Genomic DNA, 24,719 nt, shown 5'->3' with positions numbered 1-24,719 from the left:
GGCTGCTGGTTGGCCACCTGATGTTGTACAGGTTGCTTTTCCCCTCCATGCTGGATTTTCAAAGGCAGCTCAGCCAAAAGATGCAGGTTTGTAAAAGCAACTGCAGCAGATTAGGCACCTGACTACCCTTTGCCTTGCCCCAAATATAAAACAGGGTAAGTAATCCTCATCCTGCCTACTCCACCTACCCCTTCAGAACTGAGCTGTCTCTCTCTTGTCTTTCTCTCTGTGCAGCACCCAGCACAGTGTTCCCTGCTCAGGCCACTGTCAGCTGAGTGGTTCAAATGGCAGACAGGCTGCAGAGGACACAGTGCTGCCCCTTTTCCCAGTGGTGCCACACAGCCCTAAGGATGCTCTGTGATAGAAGAGTGCTGCTCTCCATGGAGAGCCTTTCCAAGGTTGTCTGTGGCTTCCTTGCCTTTGAAATTGTCGACTGGAGTGGCTTTGTCTCATGCTGTGGTCACTCTGCAAGCTCTTAGTGGCAATGGTCAACCCAGTCCTGCTCCATGAAGATCACTGGGTGCAGGATCAGGCACTCGGGGGAGCTGTGGCAGCTCAAGATCAGGCTCTTGAGTTGTTTCTTGACCTGAACCAAAGGCTAAAGAAGCCTCCTCAGTCCACCATGAGCTGGACAGGATCTGGGAACGTTAGACTTCAGTGTCAATAAAACATCTTGTTCTGGATGCAGGAAAAACACACGCCTTGTCAAAATGTGCCACAGACCCAGTTTGTGTGTGTGCATTGTAAACAGTCCCACTTTGTGGTGCGCAGCAAGGAATCCAGCACCTGGAGGCAAGCCATTTGTCTTCCCACAGCCCAGTAATTCATTATTGTGCAAGTTTAATGGCTCACACATAGAGGATTGTACCACCCCCCATCCGCCAAAACCCAGCTGAGACACTCTGCAGATGAGGAGGGACTGTGTGGAGTCGGCTAATTGGAAACACGGCTGATGATAACTGCTTCGAATGGCTGGGTCTGTGCTGCCACTTGAGGAAAGGAACTGACTTACGTGCCCTGCCCTGCCATGTCCGGGCAGGCAACCTGTCAGAGGTGGCGTCAGTTAAACCAGAGAGGGGTTTCCCTGTCAGAAGCCTGCAGAGGTTCTAAAAGGCTTTGCATAAGAGGCTCTGGGGGGGACACTCAGCTCCTCCCAGTCCAACCCCAGAAAAAGCTTTCAGTAAGCTCAGCCTGGGTTATGGAGGTGATGGTTCATTGCACGCAAGACCAGAATAAAGATGCAGAGCGAGTATCGAGCAGATGATACGTATTTTTGACATCTCTTTCCTTTGTCTTTTCCATTTGACAGAAATCCAAAGATGACGTGAGCAACTTTGATCCAGATTTTATAAAAGAGGAGCCCGTTCTGACTCCCATTGAAGAAGGAATTCTTCCGATGATAAACCAAGATGAATTTAGAAACTTTTCATTCACAAGCCCAGAACTGCAGCAATAGCTACAGCTCTGGGGAAGGGCTGCTGAGAGGACTGGGGGGAAATGAAATGAAAACCAAGTTTACCAGAAATTTCATTCTCAAGGAGTAACAGTGCACTGACTTTATGCGATACAGCAGCACCACTGTCAACGTTACCTTAATGTGAAATTGAAACCTTCCTGTGTTTGTAGGGTTTATGCAGCTCTTTGATCAAATATTGACAGGGGTGGAACAAACATGATATTGTAAATAGTTGATGCAGCCAGAGAATTGAATGCTGAGCTAGTTGGCTCAGCCTGAATGTCACCGTTTGCAGTGGATTCGAGGAGTCGTCGTGAGCATGAAATAAGTGTCTTGCAGCTCTGAGCCAAACAGACTTGTTACATTCTGATTGTTTGCAAGACTATTTTGAGGAGTCCCAGCACTGTCCAGCATTCTGGAGCCGTGATCCAGCATCCCATGGCCTGAACCAGATGTTCCTACTGACTTTACCTGTTTCTGCAGTATTTATTTCTTTCCAAAGGACAAATGGCTCTCTTTGCCACCGTTTCGGTTTCCATGTGAAATATTTCATTGTGCTGACTAGCAGAAGGAAAAAAACAAATGCCCTGTGCCCCACACAGATTCTTCCAAATCAAAGGGAAATCATGTGCTCGTAGTGTTTTACTGTTCGTGCGATATGAAAAGTTTTAGTGTTTGCATTCTGTGAAATGCCTTTTTACATCATACATCTTCAATGCTCCTTTCTTTGCCTCCCAGCTGTTTTCAACTATAATGTAACTTGTAAAACCTTACTGTTTATTTAGGCCCATTCTATTTAATTATGCTATACAGAGCCCCTTTTGTGGGTTTAGTGCCTCATTAAAATTTTGATCCAAAGTGGTAGCGCTTAAATTATTTGTAGCATTATTGTGATGGGAGCTGCAGAGCTGGCAAACTGCTTGAAAGCAGAGTTGTTGACCAACAGGTAACACAAAAGGACAACTTTCTCCCATGAGAACGATAAACCTTATCTAAGAAACAGGGTGACTTGGTTTGGTTTGGATTTAAGGGCTTATTACTGACGGGGCACTTCTTATCGGCTGCAGCCTCAAGCCTCTGCTGCAGGCAGGCTGAGACAATTTTTCAGTGCGGTTTGTAGAAACCAGACGCTCTAGGAGATGGTTCTGTGATTTCCCTGCTCTTCTGGAAGTTGGATGATTTCTCTGTAGCTCCTTGGCACACCTTTGCACTCCTTGCTGGGCTTGAAGCTGTATGTCAGGATTATAGCCTCATCCTTGGGCAGATTTGAATTACTGGAGAAGGAGAAGGATTTCTAACTTCTTGCAAAACTGATCATGTTTTTATAGGGCTAGTCACATGCTTTAACTTGAGAAAAGGGTGAGGTACAGCAGAGAGGGACACTTCTGCACGGACGTTGCACTGCTGCAACTGTGGAGGTGATGTAGGGGAGCAGAGGCCTTTGTCAAGGAAATTACACAGGTACAACCCCCGTTACAGCACAGACCCACCAGTATGTACGTGCTCACCTGCTGGGAGACCAAGTTAGAAATGAGAAATCAAAGCTGAGCTCTACATGCAAGTGCTACCCCTTCCCACCCGAGCCCTCTCTACTTCACTGAGTCCCTTTTACTTCTACCCCTAAACCATCTGCTGAACTGTTTGACAGGTGGGGCAGAGGTTCAGTTACCCTTGGACTCTTCTTGCCGTTGTGCTTGTGTGTTACACCAGTTCTCCCTCTTTCTTTCCTGCATCTCCTCTTTCATGTAAGCACAGCTTCATCCTCTGGTCTTCCCTCCCTTCCATTGGCATCTTCTGGCCGCATTGCAGCCAGCCAGCCTCTTGTCCCTTTGCTGATCTATAGATACCCACCTCCTTCAAAGTGGGGCAAGAGAGGAGGAAAGACAGGTTGTATAGTATAAGTGGGAGAAGGAAGAGCGGATATCCAGAAAAACGATCCAAGAACCTGTCGTACAGGCTAGCTTGAAGTGCTTTCCCATATAGGAAGAAACGGTACAGGGATGAATGCATTTGCATGAGGGGGCCACCGTGGCATCTTACTCGTGTGAATTAAGCGTAGTGTGCAGACATGACCCTAGGCAACTCTTCACTCGGTTTCCCACTCAGTTTCTCAGCATTATGACTGCAGCAGTGCTCGCTTGGCAAGGGGTAAGCTGGCCACTGAGAGTGGGAGCACCAAAACTTCCTATTAATTTTGCATGGACAGCTTTTTGACTCTCCCGCTGTTGAGGATTATGAACGACCTCTCTTTCCCTGGAGATAAGTGCAGGAGAACAGTAAGTGATACACCTTTTTGCCAGCACGTTGGTATCATCCCAGGGTTTCATTGGTTGTGTTAGTCCTTGGGGCTCTGGAGACCTTCTGGACTGATTCCAGTTGTCTTCAACATCAAAATGTGATCCCATCTCCATGGCCTCAGGGTCCGAGCAGCTTTGCTTACACCACTGACAGTATGAAGAATGTGGAATATTCACCTTTAGAGACTTTTATTGGTGTAGCAATACCCACCAATCTATGTCCTGAAAGCTTGGGGTATGGAAACTGACACCTTTGTTGGTGCTCCATTAGGATTTTTGTGAACTGTAAATCAGAAAGCTTGTAGATCTCTGGATGATGCAAAATGATGTCTAAGGCTACCCTGAGGAACAGGAAAAGCTCCTGCCCTGGCCAGCCAGTACCTGCTTTGGCCCAGGGCTTGTTGGCTTGGTGGGGCAGGGATCAAATATCAAAGGGAAATTCTTCCCCAGCTTCACTTTTCATTGATTTCAAGTGGCGTCAGGGTCGCTCCACCCCACCATCACCCTCGCTGCAAAGCATATGTGCAGATCTGTGTTTGGACTAGAAGCCTAACGTTCTGCTGTAAAATAATTTCCTTGATTTTCACAATTTCACCTGGATCTTGCTTCATAATTTAGGGCAGCTCTTCCCCTCCATTGCCTGCCTGGAACTCACATGTCTACATAATGATTTGAGCCACTCGAGTCAGCAGATCCTGAGTCAGCCACGTTTGGCCGAGATCCCTGAACTCTCCCATACTTTTTACGAGGCGCTGCCTTTTCGATTGTGTTCCCTCCAGACTCTGTCGGCAGCATGAATGAAGATCATCTCAATAAAAAGTATCTATGCAATAGCTTTGCTTTTGAAAAAGCTGAATTAGTGTTTACATTGCTATTGAATATGTAAAGAAATATTGATTTTTTTTTTTTAAAAACAAAGGAGGGATACAAAAAAAGAGTTTTTCCATGAGCTAGCCTACCAGCTCTTTTGGCTTCATTGGTTGCCTGAGTGGATGCAAGATGGTTTTAGTCTATTAATTTGGGCCTGGCTTTAGGAGTATATTAAGCTGGCAGCCATGGGTTTGTAAGGTTTAAAGCATAAAATGCTTGTATTTGCTTCAGTGTGAAAACTGGCAATAGAGCAAATTATAATTAGTTCCCTTTGCACTGCTTTTAGTGCTTGCATGAAGAGGGAAGGTCCCTTTGATGTCTCTAAATTTGTGTTCTGTGCAATCTGTTTGTTTTCAAAGGGGTTCATGAAATTTAGCTATAAAATTCAGTGGCCTACATCTCATTCAAGGCCTTTGAAAGTTGAGGGTGAGAAGCAGATGGTCTAGAATGAATAGATGAAAATCATCTCACATCTACTCAGGCTGCCTGTGCTGCCAAAGACATCATTTTTAATACCACTGCTTGATAACCAATGGGAAAAAAAAATCTCACAGACTCCAAGTGCCTAAGGGATTTTAATGTTAAAAATGCAATTCCAACTGCTGGATGAAGATGCTTTGAATGCATTCTCAAAGACTGGCACGGGTTCCTTACTCCTTGTGAAGTCCTAAATTGTTTGCAACAGCATTTTCCCTTGAAGCTGTGTGCTCCTCCTGCAGAAGTTGCTGTTTCTCCGGTTGGATATGAGAGAGGCTCCAGTGGCTGTGGTATGAGGATTTGATTAGCAATACCCAGAGCCAGGAGAAATGAAGAGGAAAATGTGTCTGGGATCATCTGCTCTATCCCTTGGCCAGAAAGTAGAGCCGTTCGCTGCTGCCTGCTCTCTCTCGGTTTGTTCAGCTGTTGAGTGTGTGGTCAGGAGGTTTCTGCTCCTCCCCGGGGAGACGATTTCACAGCTTTTACAACTCTTCCTGTTAAGTAAATTTCCTGATATTTGGAAATGACGTGAATGAGATGAAAATCTGTCTTATCATGCCATTAGGATTCTCATTGGAAGCTGCAAGTCAGGGTTTGTATTACTAAATATATACAGGGCTGCCAAACCGAAGCATTCAAAAATGATGCGTCAGGTTGTCTGAAAATCATGGCTCACTCAGAAATCAAGAGCTTTCCAAAATAATAAATGTCAGAGTCTTTTGGTTTTTTTTTTTTAACATCTGGATTATGAATATTTTGGATTCTGAATTGCACTTCTCCACATCAATAGTAGCTGGAATGTTGTGTAATTATAATTCTTTTAGATGAAAGCTGGGGTCCACGAATTGATGTGAAGCCAGACACTGGAGCTTGGAGGAAAATGCCGAACACTAAGAGATGGGTGATAAAACTGTGAGAACAGATGGTATGGGTTTTATGTATTTTTCCACCTCTTCCTATTCTTTATAGTCACCCCAGCGCGGTCCCTTGCCTCCCTGCCTCAAAACCCACATAACAGGGCATGCAGCGTACAGGAGGCACAGGAGTGAAAAAAGAGAAGAGGAAGGCTGGGGAAGGCATTTACATGCTATATAGCTGCTGTGCATAGGGGTTGTTCGGCAGCATTTCTGAACTTGTGCATCAGTCCTTGCACAAGCGTGTCATCTTTTGCCTCCTGCGGCCCGTGCTGTCGTTCCCCACCCGCCCCGCTGCCCGTCCTGCCTTCCCCCGGGCACAGCACTCTGCATCGCCCCTCGGGCCGTTACCAGCTGGAGGTGTCCTGCTGATGGACCCAAGCCTGTAGGAAGAACAGGAGGTTAAAAAACATGGAGGAACAGTAAGTTGTGTTGGCGGTTGGCTACCTGGGTGTCTTCTGGTCCTGAACAAAGTGGTGGGGACTCTGGTACAGCCAGTGTCCCAGTGATGTCCATATATGACTGGAAGCTGTGGGAGAAGGCCAGGCTATCTCCCTTCTCACTCCCTGTATTAGAAGCTAGGAAAGAGAGGGGACAGGAGGGTGTCCTCTAAAAAAACAGTGTCACAACTCTGGGCTGTGACCAAGAGGGCGGAGTATATTTTAGAAGTACCTAAGGACACTCGTAGGCAACTAGTGAAGACATGCAAGAAAGTTGCCCTTTCACCTCTGCCGCCATCCACACTGGGGAAGGCAGATGCCTTTGCCTCAGTGAGGGTGGTTTGATTGAGGAGACTTGGGACCACAGGGCTCGGGGATGGTGGGAGTTACAAGGCGTCGTGGCAAAAGGCTGCCGGGCAGGATTGCCAAGGAACATCCCCAAACCCTTTCATCCCAAGAAGGAATCTTGAAACGAGCTTGGGTCAGACAGAGGCTTCGCTGCGTGGGCTCCCCCAGGTAACGTGTCAGCGTGAAGGTTTTAGCCCTGAAAGAGTTTTAACTTGCCTGTGGTGTCAGCTCTCCTGCTTCAGCTCTGAGCTCCCACGGCTGTTGCTGGCAACAGGTCTTATAAAAGTGGAGATGAGAGATTTTAGCAGTGAGTTCAGGATTGCTCAAAACTAGTGACTCAGTTCCTCCAGTGCTTACTTCCCCCCTCCTTCAAAAGAGGGGTTTATTTATCACCTGGTTTCTCATTTCCAAACATTTAACGTGGACGGGGGTCAGAGCCTCAGTTTTTCTACAACAGTGAGAACTAAAACTGTGTTTTTTCTTAAATGAAATCCGTCTCACCATCATCTCGCTTGATTCCAGGAACAAGATCTCAAGATCTTCAAACCACTGCAACAACAGCAACACCACCACCGTAGCCACCACATATGCCAAGACAGAAGAACATTGCAAGAGTTGTCAATAAAGCCATTTTTGGAGACTAGCCAAGGTGTGCTATGGTTGGAATGGGAGTGAGAGGCAGTTTTATATATCTTCATCTTGTCTGCTTTTAGACTCAGATGGGAAACAGTTACAGGCCTCCTAGTCATTACAGGCCTGTCTACTGCCCAGAGATACCTTCTGCGCAAAAGTCTGTCTTTCTTTTCCCAAATGCAGAGTCTAGAAGAAAGAGGGTGTTAAGCACCTTTATTAGAGTTTGGTGCTAACCACAGATTTCTTCTGAACTGAGACATAGTGTCATGTTCACCCCAAGAACTGGGTCCGTCGGGTTTGCAAGTGCGAACAAGACTCTGGCCGATGTCTCCTCTAGGTTCTGGGATGTTGGTGTCTCCCAAATTTGGAGTGAAGGCAGCACCATCGGTAGCTCAAACCTTCTGACTTGAGGCAGGAGGGCAGTATTACGGGTGAGTAAGTATTTCACCTAGAGCTGAGTCACCATTATTTTTAAGCTCTGTGAACACACTCGGGGGCTTGAGCTTAAGTATTGTTATCTGATAGACATATCTGAACATGTTGCTCTCCTTGGGGCAACCTTTCTGTTTGCCACTTCTCAGGCCCTTTATTCTAGCTCATCGCTAACCCTTTCTCCAAGGGGAAGGCAGGGCGGTGGTTTTGTTCAGCTCGGTGCTTCTGCCGCTTCCCTGGACACTGGAGAAAACCTGCCACTGACTGCCTAAAGAAACTGGTCGAGTGAGCCGTATGTTACAGGATAATGTTCCCTTTCAAATGCTAATCTCAGTAGCTTAAAACTCAGTTTTAACTCGGGGAAAAAAGGCAAGTGTGACCTTTAAAGCTGCTCAGCTAGGCCTGGACATTAGCAAAATCCTTCCACTTGTGGGAACCTTCATCACCAAGTTTCACCGGGGCTCCCTGCAGACCCATGAAAATTGCCACGTAGAGCCTGGGTCTAAATTACACCCTGGCAATTGGAGGCTGTTTTTGTTTGTGCTTCTAATGAGCAAGAATTTCCCCTGCCAGCTCGGGATGCCTTCTCTAATCTGTTACCCTGACTCCTTTCATTTTCCTTGCACTGCAACAATTTACCATGGCCCCGAGTCTCCTGCCCACGGCAGTCATTTCCCTCGCGGAGGGGAGCTCTGCTGGTACTGATCTGGCGAAGATGTTGTAACCCAAAACGGGGCTTTCTCTCAGCTATTTTGGTGGGGCCCGGTAATTTGCCTGAGATGGAAAATCCCCAAACTGCAATCAGTGCCTGGGACACTTGAGTGGAAAATGACAAAATTATAACATGGCTCATCTCCCCGTGGTGAATTACTCTGTGTCTGCATATAGACCTATCGGCATTGGTCTGGACCAGCCAGTGTGACCGTAAAGGTACTCTGGGCCTTAGTTTTGGCTTTGTAGCTTCTATATTGGGTTCAACATAGAGGAAGCAAAGCACCCATGGCCATGCTAACAGCGGAGGTTTGTTAGACGTGGGTGATCCTTGGTTCCTCTGAAAGCACCTTGGGCAAGAAGCTGGTGACCTCTTCTCTCCCATTTAGCCAGGCCCAGGCAGAGGGGCTGGGAGGCATGGATGGATGTTCTCGCCTCCCAGCAGGAAGGGACATGCCTCCTGGGCCAGAGAGGGGAGGTCTCCAGGGGGCCTGTTGATGGTGGCCAAATTTTGAAGGTGACCTCATGTAGGTGTCTGTCGGTTTTGGTGGAGCACGAGTGTATCTTGGGGAGTCCCGAGCACTAACAAATGGCTTAGAAGCCCCCAGCAGCAACTGGAGTTCAACACCAGGCTGCTGGCCCATGGCATCCTGCTTTGGAGACTGGTTCCTAGGCAGAGACAAGGCATGAGCAAGGAGGTGCCTGGAGCTACCCAGACCTGGAGTGAAAGCCTAAATGCAGCAAGCTTATTAGTGCTCAGCTGGGCTGGAAGATGCACATGAGGTCACTCTGGGACTTTGCCTTAGTCCTCCACCCACCTGTGTCCTCAGGCTGGGGCCATGGTGAGCAGCCCCGAAGGGAGTGGAGCCTGCCCGATGTGTGGGGCCTTGCAGCTGGGCATGGTGACCACAGGAAAAGGCAGCCCGTACAGCCGGTTGCTGGAATCAAGAAACTTCTTTTAGAAAATATCTAAATGAACATCCTCGTTGAGAATCGGCAATTGAAGCCTAAGCTGTTGTTTGTGCCAAGACCCTCCCCTGCTTCTTGCTCCCAGCCTTCCCCGCTGGGCACTGCTGCCCGTGAGCCGGTTGGTTACGGGGTTGTTGACCACAGGCAGCAAGAGCCCCGCGCCGATTTAGGGTCATCAGGCAAAGATCACAGAGGCAACACCTATGTTTCTAAATCTTGGTGTCCACATAGAAGCAGGATGTTGCAGCTTATTTTTATTACCATCACAAAGTGAATCCAGCAGCTTTCTGAGATGGGGTACAAGATAAGCCTGCAACAAACCCGAGCAGACAAGTAATTTTCTTTAAATTGCTGTTGTAGGGCAGTAGAAATGAAAAACCATGTGTCCAAGGGTATACACGCCCTCATCCCCTGGTTAGATACATATAATGAGATTGAAAGCTAATCTATCATATTTAGAATCAGTCAATTAGAGGGTTAGGGCTATAGATGTATTCAGCTTTAGCATTAGGGAGATATTTAAACCACACGCTGTACTTAGTTATTACCATGCTAAGTGATAGTAGATGCAGGTCACCCTATATATGGGCCACAGTAATCAGCTTGAAGTATTACTAATTAAGCCTTTTCACCTTTGGGCTCCCTTCCATGCCACCGCGCATAAAGTGGGCCATCGAGGTCACGGTAAGATGCTCTTTAAAACCCAACACCCACTGTTTGTTGTGGTGTGCAGAGTGATTTGGCTTTATAGTTCAGCCTCTGCTGTGTGGAGAGAGATGTAAACAGACAGCTCGCTCTCTTTTATCAGATACTTTGCTTCTTAGTCGCCAGCAGAATAATCGGTGGCAGGTGCCAGCCGGGCACTGCTAGCCCTTCGCTCGCCCTGCTGCCTGCCTGCCTGCCCGCCTGGCGTTATTTGAAGCCTGTGGACCATCCAGGTGAATAAACCATGTCAAAGCGAGCGCGGCTCTGGCACCTCCCTCCTGGCAATCCTTGCTCTCTCGTTTTTGGAGGAAGTCAATGAAAGCTGCAAATTCTGTAGTTACTCTGGAAAGCGGCTTATGCGATTAGGCCGAAGGTCAAAAATAGAAAAGCCCACAATGGAAGGCCTAAAAAATTGTGGGTATGATACAGCGATGCCCTGCGATGGCTTAGCTGCCCTCTCTGCACCCCCTGAGATGCAGCTGAGTATCCCAAGGTCCTCGGCTGGCTCTGGTACCAGCCCATTCATCCACAGGAGTTCACGGACTCCCTCAGGCCAAAAGCTCTTGATAACTTTATTTTTATGTGAACAGGGTTTGCATCTGCTTTTAAGACTCTGCTGTGTCGGGCTGGGGGCAGAGCCACAGGCCACCGCGCTGCAGGTGGCCAGGAGAACAGAGAGCTTTGCAATGCCTCCCAGCCCGGGAGAAAGGCCGTGGAGAAGGAGGTGCAGCATCTCCGGGTGCTCTCCAGCCCAAGGGGAGCTACGTTTTTGGATCAGTTTCTCTCTCACAGTATTAACGAGGCATTCCCGGCAGCACCCAGGCCCCGCTTTGCTGAGAAACAGCCACCCTGCCCTTAAACCTTCACCTCTCCATCCATTCCTCAGTGGCTAATTGCTCCGCTTCTGCCCTCATATCTGGTTTCCCAGGAATCTGAGTAAAATCATCTCTCTTGTAATGGGTAAATCTGAATACGTGCCCATAACAACCCTTTCCAGGCACTTGACATCAACCCTGTCCCTCTGGGGCAAGTCTTTGCAAGCAGGCAGGAGGCTGGCACAGAGGTCTTGGAGGAGGTTGCTCCCTCTCTGTTTCAGGAGGTCACCAGGAACTGGTGCCGCTCACCAGGAACTGGGAAAGCTCTCGGCTGTGGCATGACCGGGGACCAGGAAATGATTCGAAACGTTGGGTATTTTCCGGAGCACGGGGCAAGCGTTGCCCCAGCTCCTCTCAGCCGGCAGGGGCCGGCTGGCAAAGTTCCCCCAGGGGAAGCTGCCAGGTTTGGGGCTGATGAAGACCTGCCCCAGGGAGGTGGAGCGAGGATGATGCAACGGGCCGCAGCTCTTGCACCGCCGAGGAGCCTGGGCAGCCGGTTGGGGACGGGGCACGGGCAGGGAAAGTGTCCGCGGTGGCCAGAGCAGGCGCTGGATGGTCTCGGGGCGATGCACAGCACGGGGCCAGCTTTTTACCGGGCTCTGGGAGGGCTGCCAGAGCTATTGGCTTTCTTGGCAAGCCCCCGGCTTTTCGCTACCACCTTTCCCATGGACTCTATAGATGGAACACAAAATCTCAATGCAAAGTCAATTTAGCAGCAAGCGCCCGGTGGCAAGAAGCCCGTGACAAACATTTCATGTTTTCCCCACGTGCTGACCGGTGCATTGGTAACACGTCCCCAGACTTGCACCGCGTCCCACTTACTGCTCTCCCTCTTCGCTGGCAAAGCCACTGAAGGCGGCTGGGGAGGTATGGTGGGGTGGGAAGCGCGGGGCTGGAGCAGCAGTGACGACCCCCAGCCGCAAAGCAGCACTGTGCATCGCCAGCTGCAGGAACTGCAGGTGGTGGCTGCCATAACCCCAATGATAATTGACTTAAGCTGACGGGGAAGCTCAAACAGTCGGGCAACAGCGAGGCAGTGCATTTTTGTCCCATGAGCTGTGCTCTTCAGGGGGGTAAACTCCTCTGCTTGATTTTTTTCCCCTAGTTCTTAGCCAGTGACCACAGGTCTTTTAGGGACTTTCCACCTCCCACTAATCTGGTTAGCAGGTCAGGGTCAGCTGCATCTCAGCACTCACAGGTTGGTCAATCACTGGGCAGGTCTTTGCAAATCCACGTTAAGTCATGCCAGCCCGTAAACGTGCCTCGCTCGGTACCTACATGATCTTCGTATTGTCTCGTTTACTCTTCCCTCTCTTTCTGTGTTTTTGCCCATCTGCGATCCTCTGGTGGCATTTCAGCTCCCTGTTTGGGAGGAGCGGCATTGTACCAAGGAGAAAGTATAAATTTGATCTCTGAAAAGTTGATTTTATCACCATTTGTGCCTGTGTTTTGTTTTGGAGGGGGTTGTTTGTTGTTCATTTACCCAGTTTGCCAAGCTACTCCTGTGCTCAGTCAGCACTTGAAGCTGGCGTAAATAATCACGGCTCTGCCCGTCTGGGTAGGGATGCGTCCGCTGTGGGTCCACGTTGTGTGAGCAGAGTGTTGCCATGTTTTGGTGATGGCGTGGCCGGGAGCCCCCCCTGCCACCGGTGGGGAGGGTGGGTACTGCCCCTCGCTCAGCACCATAGTGGGGCTGGGGACGCTCACCTTTTCCCGTGAAAGGAGATGGGTGCTCAGCACAGGGAGTTATTCCCACTCTTCCCCGGGTTGCTCCGGCAGAGCAGCTTTCAGCCCCACTGTGCACGCAGCCCAGCCTCGCCGCAGCACCTCTCTGCTGGGCTCTCCCAGCCACCCGCTCTGGGACAATGGGTGGGAAGGGTGCAGGGAGTGTGGAAAGACCTGTGCAATCAAGCAACCTCCTCGACCTCCACCCTGTCATGGTGTAGGCATCCATATGATCCACCACCATTTTTTTGTTACCCGTTTGGCTCTTTTTCCCCCCTGAACTTTGCTGGTTTTCCATAGGCACCAGATGTGTCCCACCAGCCTTCCTCCGAGCCATGGCCCATCTGCGATAGCCAAGAGCAAAGGGGAGGAAGGTGTGGGGGTTCTGCACATCGGAGACACCCCAGCTCGTGCCTGTCTCTGCTAGGAAAGATGAAGATTTCTTTACCAGCCGGGTATTGTGAAACAACGGCCGAGCCTTGAGCGAGAGGGTGGAGCCAGCAGGAAGCTCGTGTGTGTTTTATACATGGGGTGAGAGCCTGGATTTTCAGAAGTGAACTTTGGGTCATGGTTTTGGGAGGTGCTGGTGTCGGGTTGGGTTTTTTTCCTGTTTACTTTCTTCCATTGCAGCTCTAGGTCTCATTCCAGAGGCCTGAATTTCTGAAGGGGGGTGCTTAGCCTGGGCTCCAAGCCTGTATTCCTGGCGATGGTGATGGAAAGCCCACCTGTGACCTGAAGCACCATTGGCTTTTCAAAGCCTGAGCCCAGCAAAGCCCTGTGTGGAGCATTACGTGATACCTCCCCGTGCCTCCCCAGGGAAGACAGCGAGTGAGCCCTCTCCTAACTACCTGCTGTGGGGATTTGGGGGGAAATAAAAGGCAATAGCCATGCCGGGCATCAACCCAGCCACTGAGCCCAGAGCCGAGGTGGTGTGAGCATTGTGGGGACCGCACCCCGGCACTGTGAAATGAGGGCTAAAGGCAGACCTGCCCCATGTGAGCAAATAATGCAGGCTGTCGGGACATTCAGTTGCCACTTGGCCATTTTCCCCTGTTACAAGGCTTGGCTAGGAGGGGACTGCATTTCTTGCAACATCCCCTGGTGAGGTAACATGGGTTGCCAGCAGTATTTGTCTACTGGGACACGCAGCAAACAACCCAGCGACCGGTACCGAGCACTGCTGCCATCCCTGCGGGATGGAGAACCACGCTCGCTGCAGGAGGCGGCATCATTTTCAGTTGAAGGAAGCCCAAAGGCCATTTTTTTTGGGGTCCCCGCTGCTGAAGCCAAGCAGATGCCACAGCGATGGGGGAAGCCGCCTGCTCAATGTATTTGCTGCTTCACTTTGTCTGAGGCCATTGCACCGTCGCAGCCGGCAAGTCAAACATTGCAAGAAGTATACTTTACTCCTTCCTTGATCAGCTGCTGCTGAATCACTCAATATTTGTTCTGATTACAGGGCCTTTCTTATCAGAGCTTTTTACTACTTTGTTCCTCCATTTCCCCCTTCCTGGCACAGCATGGCTCATCTCCTGACCCGCTGGGTGTTTCCAAGCTCTGTTTGCAAATCACCAGGGTTTCCATCCCGGCTGTGTTAGCCAGGCAGGCTTGGCATCCCCACCGCCTTCCCGAGGCGTGTGCCAGAGCTGACTAATCACTGTCCCAGGCAGATTTAACCACAGCACCCAGCATGTTTCTGGCCCCTGCCCACCCACCCTGCGTCTTGGCATTGCCGCCCCCGTGGTGCTCTGCTCCTTCTCGCCCCTGGTTTGCAGATCCAGGTTATTAGTGCAAAATGTCCCTGCTCCCAATGGCATCGCCGCTGAGCAGCGGCTGCCCACTACAGAGCCAGTGCCTTTGGCATCACGGTGGGCAGGCAGCAAGGCAGCAAGGGCTCGGGTGAAATCCACCCTCCGGTGTGAGTCACAGCTCTCTGCACCCACTGAGTCAGCCCGGCCTCTTCAACACCCCTGTCAGCTTGGACTGGCAAATCAACCCCTGCTGCTTTGGAACAGGAATAGGTCAAATCAGGCAACTAGAGTTGCCCAAGAAGCCAAGGATGGGTGCAGATGGGAGACTGCAGAATATACAGGCTTTCCCCAGTTTAATCTCTCCTGGGACATCTCTGCCCTCTGCAGCATCCTGGATGCTCCCCAGCGTGCTCTGCTAGCAAAATATGTCTGGGGTGTGAGGGGAGAGTATCCCAGCGTCTCAAACCACCCTGAAATGGGCCCAAACACCATGCATGTGGACATGCCCGGTGTCTTGTTTTACTCCCCTCCACAGGGCGAGAGGGATGGGGTCCTCAGGAGCACGATTCATGGCTGTCCTCCTTGGGATGGAGGTCCTCAGCCAGCTCATGGGCTGTCCTGGCAAGAGTTTGCCCGAATTTTGAACATGGCCCTAACCCAGGCAAAATCACAGGAGGAGTTTCCAGCTGTCCTTGGGGGTGGCCGGTGGGTACAGCCATTGCCTTACACTGGCGAGGCTGGCGTGCGGAGCAGACGTTTCGAGAGTCGCGGTCGCACCCCTGCAGCATCCAAGAGCTGCCATCAGGGCCTGGGTCTGATGGGGGGGGTTGCAACTCTTCCCCCCCTGCCCCACACCATAGTGTTGGCTACCCTACACAGCCCCTTTTTCTGCCCCCTGCTATCAGGGAGCCTGAGCAAGGTGAGGCTGCCTCCCTGCTGGCATCAGTTTATTGTGCCTGTGTATTTATGCTGCAGCTGATTAAAGCACCGAGCGAGGCACTTACGGGGTGCAGGGTGCATAAATAGGAGGTGCTGGGGTGTCGCTGGCTGGGGAGAGGAGCTGCTCGACCTTGTCGGAGAGTATCTGGGGGTGTATTGGGGACTTGCTTCTGCCTTTCTCACACCGCCTCGTACCCAGCCTGAGCCGCTGGGTCACCTTCATGGGATGGTGATTCCCAGTAGCAGTTCATGGTGGTCAGCACCGGACTTGAGGGATTTTTTGTGTCCCTGACTTAGCGGTGTCTTCCCTCGCTGGCAAGGATGCTTGAAGACTCTGGAGAGCCTGGCCCTCCCCGTGTAGGCATCCAGGCAAAAGCAGACCCTGGAAAACCATGGCCAAGTGGGCTTTGCTCTTAGAGTTTAAGACTTCACTCCAATTTTATTTTCAAGGACTTCTCAAATTGTAGTAGTAAACTAGTAAAAGATAATCTCAAACAAGGAAAGGCAAACCCAGCCCGGCACTAGGGCACTGAGCATCCCTCTCACATCTCAGGGCTTTTTTTCTGTTTGATCTTGGTTTTATTTGGATTTTTCTTTCTTTTCTCCTCAGAAGTCAGCTGCCTGTGTGCCGTTCTGGCTTCCGTCTCGATGAATCCAGCTTTTCTTACTGCTGCCCCACCTTCCTATCTCCTGGAGCTAAAGAGCGGTTGAGACATGGTATTCATGTGCATATACATGTTGTATACGAAGAGATTCTCTATTCATCTTAAACTCGCTTTGATCAGAAAAGTAATAACTTGCTGGCATGAATTACATTACAAATTTTGCTTTTGTGGAGAGAAGCTCCTTGGCTTGAGCTTTTCCTTCCGAACAGAAACAAGTTATATCTGATGAACTAACTTTGCTGCTTCCACTCACAAAGCAGTAATTTACTCTTCGAGCAGCGGAGTAACAACTTATCATCCCCGCAGCACCATTTATTCGGCAGAGCAGTCAGCCGGGAGGGTAACACGGGGTGCAAGCGATGGGGTTACTATCTGCTCCGCACCATCTGGCTTGACTTTCCTTTTCTCGGTATATTTTGGGACACATAAACTAGCGGGGAAATGTTTTTCTTCATGTAAGGAAATTCAAGTCACCACAGGACCAAATTTATCCCACAGAGTAGCAGCTACAGCTCCCAGTAGATCCAGTGGAAAATAGTTGTAGCCCAGCAAATTCCACTTTGGGCCATACGGCTGCGGAGCCGTAAAACACTTGGATGTTTCCCTGCCCAAAGCTCTTGTAAAGGCTTCCTGCAGCCTTGACTCCTCGCCAGCCCAGCCTCCAGAGCCGCCTGAGCCCAGCCAGGGCTTTCCAAAGAAAATCCTGTCAAAACCTCCCCAGTTTCTCTGGTTTGTGTTTTGTGCAGCGCTCTGATGTGAAAATATTGATTCTGGACTTTAAAGCAGCTGCTTTGTATATTTGACCAATTCAACGGTACCAAAGTTTGGCCTGAACTGTCCTTGTCTGGTTCCTTTTTTATCTTTTTAATGCAGCCTTAAAAGCACAATAGTTATTGACATTAGGAAGAGCCAAATATAACAATGATGCAGCAAAAATCCTATAGCTAGCCCATATTGTCCATCTCGGCTACGCGCAGCTTTTTTTTTTTTGTTTTCCTTTTACCCTCCAGATTGTATTTAAAATGGAAAATTTTAAAAGGCCATTTCAGGAGAATTTTAAGCACTTATGCAGAAACAGGGAAAAGTCAGGCTGAGCTGTGCGCTGATTGAAAAAATACAAAACCCCAAGGAGTGTTTGCAGTACTGCGGTGTTTCTATAGGCAACCTGGGAGGTGGTGAGCTCTGCTCAAACCGGAGCCTCTCCCCGACACTGAAAGAGCTTTGCCCCAGGCCAGGACCCTGCTTCACCCCTCGGGGCCGGTGCACTGCCGCTACATCTGCAGCCAACGGTGAGGGATTCCGCACAGCGGCTTCAAAGAGACGGGGCCAAATTTCTGTTAGTGTGAATTAACACTCTGTGAGCATTGGCCCCTCTCTAGCAAGGCATAACTCATCCCACGGCGGGGGGCTGCAGCTCCAGCGCCAGCTCCAGCTCGTGCTTTGTTTTCTTCCAGGATCATTGCAAAGGGCACATCCCGGTCTCTGTTATCTTGTAGGGACCAAGGACTCGATGCTGCCCAGCACCGTCAGGCTGTGGATTTCAGTCTGTCCCCAGACGTCTCGGAGGACCGGGGTATAACAGGCCAGCGGGGAGGTTGGGGAACTGCATCTCTGCTTCGCATCTCTGACAGCAACCTTTAGCAGCTTTAATTGTACTGTCTGCCTCCCTCCTTCCTGGCCTTGCAGTCAGCAAATGAAGGCGAGTGAAAGGCATAATCAGCTGTGTGTGGCTTTATAGTCTTCTGCTCTGCCTTTTGGGCTGGCTGCAGCTCAGCAGCCACGCACAGGGAGACGGCTGCACCCTCACCGCCTCTGCCTTTCTCAGGGTCTGATCCAGCCAGAGCACGGTTTCACTCCCAAATCTCCCGTAGGACTGAGTTATTTTTAATATTCTCATTATATCTGCTAATAACTCGAAGAAATGAGACTCGAAGCACGCTGGTCGCAGATGGACCTGCCCATTAATTTCTGTGCCTTGTTTTTTTCAGCAATTTCTGCAAGAGCAAACCTTTCCATGGGGTTGAAGCTGCAATGGTTTGTTACAAGGAACTGAAGTGCATCCTTCACTCACCGTTCACTGGCCTCAGTCAAAACTCTTTTTCGTTTGGTTAACATTGGCTCAGCTCATGCCTATGCCTGCTCTGACTGCAATTTGGGTAGGAGCAGTGTTTGGAGGTGGTCTGGCCCCATTCCCTGCACCCCACACTCCCTGGCCCAGCACTGCCTCCTGCCAAGCAGCCCCGAGAGGGTCTCTGGTGATGAATTGTTTCGGCAAAGCTGCAAATGATCCCACCTGCAGCTCCAAAGCCCTGCAGCAAAGAGATCTGTGTACCAAAACCCACTTTGTCCTCACTCAGTGGTGCCCAAGTGAGGTGCCATGCTGAGCCAAGCTAAAAATTTAACCCTTGGATGAGGGAGAATCAAAGATACATTTGCTTTAACTTGGAAGTGGTTTGGCATCTCTGAATCAAAACCTTTCCAGAACTTGGTCCCACTTGAAACTGGGCACGTTGTGTAAATTTTCCTAACAACTGGCCGCCCATGCGGAACCATGGGCATCTCCCACCATTGCATCTCCCACCGTTGCTCTGCACTGGTAAAGGAGACGCTGCATGACGGCAAGTGAAAAGCCAGTGTGCATTTTCTCTTCCAGCTCTCCGCGTGCCATATCAGCACAAGCCAGCCCATAATTTTGCAGCCAGCCTCAAGGACAAGGTGTCCACAGTGCCTGCCATGGGGGCCGGCTGAGGACTGAACATCACCTCTCCCCAGAGCAGGACCGCTCGTGTCCGGGCGGTGCAGGAAGGCAGCCTGACCTGCCCCACCAGCTCCATGCCTGCTTGATACTAGAGGAAAAAGTATTGTTCCTTGCCACCTGCAGCCTGCTCTTATCTCTGCTTGCCAGCATCCTGTCCCCTTACTTGGTCCAAGTCTCTTTAAAAGGCCAAAAGGCAAAGCAGGAGGCTAAAGGGTGGGGGATTTCCTCCTGGGCATGGCTCGGTGACCATGCATTGAGCACCCGAGTGTGGCTATTTTGGACACAAAGCAGACAAAGGGAGCGGTAAAGGGATGGTTCCTTTTGGTGACATGGCCACGTACGCCCAGGCCCAGTAAGGGGGACTGGGGATGTCTCTGCTGCCATTGATGGGGTTCGTGGGGGTGCGCTGGAGCCAGGGCTGGCACGGGGGCTGTGCCAGCCCCCCTCATCAATTTTAGATTGGTGAAATCCAAAAACTTTCTGGACCGCATCCTGGTGTCCAGCTCTGTGGGACAGCAGGACCGAGGAAGAACCAAAGACGGATGGCAGGCTTCCCGCTCAGCCCAGCAACAGCTTCATGGAGAAGCTGGCGGGTCTTGCGAGGCTGTGCCCCACCTCTGCATTTGGGGGAGAGGGAGGGAAAACCATCCAGCTTTCTGTTTCCAGCCCCTTAGGCTCTCTTACAGAGCTGGAAAACACTGAAAAGAAGGTGTGGGGAGAGGGAAGGAAAATCTTGTATAAGTGAGATACGCAGCATGGCCTCCAAAGCTGGGAGCTGTTGTCTTGGTCTCGTGGGAAGCTGCTGGCTGCAGCAGGACTGGGTCTGATGCACGCCGGGCAGCTTTGCAAAAGTGTCCTCAGGAGTGTCATAGGACATCTTTACTCTCTCCAGCTCGTCTTAAAAGGCGAGGAGCTGATAGGAACCTGCCTAGCACAGCTTTTCACAGGCCACAGGATGGTGTGCCGTGGGCAGCCTGGCACAGCTGCGATTCAGGGCAGATATCACACTCTGTTCAGCTCACACAGGGGCGGGGGGGGGAGCTGAACTTCAGATAACCTGGTAAGACTAAAGCAAGATCAGCTGAGAAAACTAGCCTGGCTTTTGACTGCTGCCAGTCCCGGCAAAAGCTGGAGACGGAGCAGTCCGGGCTCAGACAAAACAGCTCGCTGGGCTTTGTTGCTGGCCTTTGTCTGCCTGCAGGCGGTTTTCCGCAAGGCTGGTTCCCCCTCTCCCTGTAAAGCTGTGCAAAACTTGCATATCACGGCAAAACATGAAGGGGCGAGCTAAGAACCAGAGCTCACAGGTCACTTGAACTCAACTTAAAGCAAAGGTGAGGGTTGTTCCTTTCCCCGCAGGGGCATTTGCCCTCCGGGGGCTACATGAAATACCCTAAAGTGATGAGAGGGGGAAAAAAATCTTCAAATTGAAGAGTTTCTGGAGAAATCCCAGAGGCTCCAGGCTACTGGCTCGGGACAGAGGAGCAGGAGAGGGCTAGGGGGGACTTACACTCAGAAGAGAGGCAAGAAATGAAACTCATCTCAGTATTTGAAGCTATTTGTGCCCTGAGTTAGTGCTCTTGATGGGTGTCTTCCTTACAGCATTTGGTGAAAGAAAGTGACGCTTGTTTAGGCTGCCAGTCTATCCTGGCAGTTTATTTTTAGCTGAGATGGCTTGTGACAGCGCAACGGTGTTGCAACACTACAGTTCTTGTTTGTGGTTCCCCTGTACTTTGGTACTAGAGTAAGTGAAGGCTCCTGACAGGGGCTCATTGTGCTAGAAAATGCAGAGATGTTGCAAGAAACGGTTCCCTCCCAGGGAGGCAGCGTCTAAGAGAAAAGACCTGCAAAAGCCGAAAAGAGTTGGCCTCATGCGCAGCCTGCTGCAAAGCGATGCTGCCGTGGATCCGGGTCCCCATTCCAGCCCTATAGACCCACTGTGGCACGAGCCATCTACCCCAACCCCACGTGCCCCAGCACGTGCTGGCCAAGCGACCTGTGGACCTTCTCCTTCGAGGGGATGGTGATGAGAGGCTCCTGCCATGGGTTACGCCTCCTTCCACCTCTCCTTCCAGCCTTGCTGTTTCTTGCAACCACTAAAGGCTTGCACAACTGCTTAGCTTTCCCCTCCATCCCCTCCATGAGCATGAACCACACCTCTAAAATAGTTTTTCTAACTCCAGCAATGTCGCCGCAACTGTATGAAGCACTGGTAAGGCTGCACCTCGAATACTGCGTTCAGTTTTGGGCCCCTCACTACAAGAAGGACATCGAGGTGCTGGAGCGTGTCCAGAGAAGGGCAACGAGGCTGGTGAGGGGTCTGGAGAACAAGTCTTATGAGGAGCGGCTGAGGGAACTGGGACTGTTTAGCCTGGAGAAAAGGAGGCTGAGGGGAGACCTCATCGCTCTCTACAACTCCCTGAAAGGAGGTTGTAGCGAGGTGGGTGTCGGTCTCTTCTCCCAAGTAACTAGCAATAGGACAAGAGGAAATGGCCTCAAGTTGCGCCAGGGGAGGTTTAGATTGGACGTGAGGAAAAATTTCTTTACTGAAAGAGTAGTTAAACATTGGAACAGGCTGCCCAGGGAAGTGGTGGAGTCCCCATCCCTGGAGGTATTTAAAAGACGAGTAGATGAGACACTTAGGGACATGGCTTAGTGGGTGGTGGTGTTGGGTCGACGGTTGGGCTTGATGATCTTAGAGGTCTTTTCCAACCTCAATGATTCTATGATTCTATGATTCTATGACAGCGAGGGGAGCCAACACAGGACCAAGGAGGAGACAAAGATGAGCTCTGAGGGCCAAAAGGAAATCTAAACCTACAACTCAACAATGTAACTAAACCTGTCTGCAAAAAGCAGACTTCACAGTCCAGCTTCTTACCTGATGTAAGAGATGAAACGTCAAAGGAGTAAGGATGTAGCCTCCTTGGTTACTCTCCCTTTGTTTGCCTGTGCTTTATGCCATGTAAGTCCATTAACTTCAGCCCAGGGTAATACAGAGCAGAATGAGGTACCTGATCTGCCTCTTTTTAGGCAACACAACCCAAGATTATAGCTGCGCCAGCTCTGTACGCCGCGCTGCAAATACATGTTGGTTCCCTGTCTCCTCCTCAAGTTTTACAGGATGCCAACAGCTTTCTGCTTGTTTTATGATTTCATGGTAGTTGCTTGACACAACAGTATGAGAATTAATTAATCTTGGCTACAAGGTAGGCAGCAGCTCAGGCAGCCCAAGAGCAAACAAGGTCAGGATTTCAGCAACAGCCCATTTTGAGAACTTGCCGGGGCTCAAGCAGAGCAGCCTCGTCTATCTGATTTTTAGTTGGATCGCTGCTCTCTTGCCGTGTTTGCAAGTTCTGTCCTGTTGGCGAGGCTGATGTAAAGCCAAACCCAGAAGACTACGGCAGATGACACTGCTCCATACACGGAGCGAGGATTAGGGCAGGGGCAGCGTTTGGCTCACAAACATACAGTCACTACAAAACAATTATTGACTTAAAATTCCTTTGCTGGAATTTTCAACTTTCATTTGATGATGTTAGAAGGTCAGAAGAAAAATTAGAGCTTTTTTGCCCTAATCCCTTTAAGTGCTAAATTCATGGAAAGCAATTGAACCAACAATTTAGATTAAGGCAGTAGCTTCAGATGATGGAGAAACTCTGATCCTCAAAGGATGCCTGAAAGAAATGCGGCTTTTCAGAATGAGGTTGGAATTGCCTTTGGCCTCCTGTTACAAAGATCCTCCCCGTTGGCTCGGTAAGTGAATAATCCAAGACTACCATGCTTATTGCAGTGCTCAGCTCTACAACATGTCCTTAGATCACAGTGAAAGACTCTGAGCGGTAACAATAAATACAGGGGAAAAGAAAGATCTATGTCAGACTGACTCCAGATTAATCTGTTTCCCAAACAAATCATTACTGCTACTAGTGAATAGCATTTATCAAGTTGGTGCTGCTCCTTACAGTCCTTGGTAGAGCTGAAATACCCTTTTTTTTTTTTTACTTTTTCTCCTCCCTGCCTAGCCTTTTTCCAAACTTTCTCTGGATCTTCAGGGCGCAGAGTGAGGATGCCCTGATGGAAAGGAGGGATGCCCTCCCTCCATGGAAAGGAGCCCAGCGAGTACCAAGCACAGCAGGACGGCAGATGCAAAGGCGACCCCAGAAGAGGGCTTGAGGGCAGTGTGGCTCCTTTCTCCCCCGAGCCCCAGTCCCAGACCCCACTCTGGCTAAACGCCCTCAGTGCAAGCAGGCAATAATCCAACAGGCTGCGAGATGATAGATAGGATCTTGTGCAGTTTAGCTGGTTTTTAGCCAGCTCGTTTCCTTGGTGCCTCTGTTGATAGAAGGGCTTTTGCTGCACATACAAGCCTTAGCAGAGACAAAACTCATGTCTCCTCTTTTAATAGGAGAATTGACAGATATGACACTGTCAGCAAAACTTATTTTCCATGTATGGCTCTGGGTAGGAAAAGAGCCCGTCCCTGCAGCTATGCTTAGCAAGCAAGGGGACGTCCTGGGGACAGCAGCCCGGGTTCATGCCCCCCGCAGCAGGGAGCAGCCAGCTAGCCTGCACGGGGGCTGGATGTGGAGGGAGGTGCCCGGCTGTACCCTGAAAACCAGAGCACCCCTAAGGGCTAAGCTGATGACACGTCCCATTAGCTTTCCAGAGAGGTGCCTGCGCCGCTGGCCCACTGGCAGGGACACCTCTGCCCACCCAGCTGGAGCAGAAGGCACTGGGATGGAGAGGTGGTTTCTCCTCCAAAGCCCAGCTCAGGACTAGAGAGGAGACCATGCCAAGAGAAAGCCATCCTGGACTTCCACACCAAGCCCGAGTGGTGATGGATAGGGGTGTGTGGATTTCTATGGCACAACCCCTGTAAACTGACAGCTTTACTGTTGTTATTCCCATGTGAGATGGCCCTTTGTAATCTAAAGCACAACAGTTAGCTGTCCTGGTGAAGGAGAAAAACCCTCTTATGAAGGTTTAAATTCCCACGTACCACTCTTGCACAGCAGTTCCAGCTCTATCCTGAACCCCTGGGTTCAATTTTGCTTTTTTTTTTTTTGAGTTTTAGATTTTTGTAGGAAATTTCTTTTCCTGAAAACAGTTCTGAGAAACATGTTTTCCATGACTGGTTCCTTCAGAAATGTTATTACTGGCCTGGGATAATTCTTATACAATAGGATTAAGTTTCTCTTGCTGGAAAATTCAGACACTACAAATTTTTAATATCAAAAACCAAATAAGTAATAACAAGTAATTTCCTAAGAACTTACACAATCTGCCATTGGTAGTCTTTCATGGGAAAATGCTTCTTTCCAGTGTGTGTGTCTATTTTTAAGGCAACTAATGGCAAATGGGGTGAAAGGAAAAACACACAGGATAATTACAACCCCCCCACGTATCAAGCTGCTTCTAACCATTCTTTGGAGTGGTAGGTAAACATGCAAAGCACTGAACCGCTCTGTATTTTTATGCTGTTTTGAAGTGTGAGTTCCAAAGAAATTTTAACTCGCATCACTTCAGCATTTCCAACTGACTAGGGCTGGTGTCTTTGGATGGCAGCCACCATTTGGCTTTCCAGAAAGAAGTCCAAATCAGATGACCTAGTTGGAGATACCATGTCCTTAACCAAGAGCAGAGACGGGCAAAGGGGGGAGCTGTCAAAGCCTTGCCAGGCAAGTCCCGCCTCGGTCCTTCTCGTGCACTACGGGATATTCCCACCATGCAACCCCCGGTGCTCCAGGGTGGCAT

General features: G+C 50.1%; 1 protein-coding gene across 1 annotated transcript in view; it reads left to right on the top strand.

The window, feature by feature from the left end:
* Positions 1-1,468, top strand: part of PRKCH (protein kinase C eta) — a gene marked incomplete at its 5' end in the record, with an annotated part of 126,882 nt that extends 125,414 nt beyond the window's left edge. Inside the window, one exon of the mRNA XM_009283639.2 lies at positions 1,310-1,468. Within this exon, the coding sequence (XP_009281914.1) occupies positions 1,310-1,456 (147 nt within the window). The remainder of the gene's footprint in view (positions 1-1,309) is intronic.
* Between the last annotated feature and the right edge of the window lie 23,251 nt (positions 1,469-24,719).

This window comes from Aptenodytes forsteri, unplaced genomic scaffold (genome assembly GCF_000699145.1).
Source record: "Aptenodytes forsteri isolate BGI_AS27 unplaced genomic scaffold, ASM69914v1 Scaffold410, whole genome shotgun sequence".
In the NCBI taxonomy this organism is placed as follows: Eukaryota; Metazoa; Chordata; class Aves; order Sphenisciformes; family Spheniscidae; genus Aptenodytes; species Aptenodytes forsteri.
This window is presented reverse-complemented; position numbering and strand designations above follow the sequence as displayed.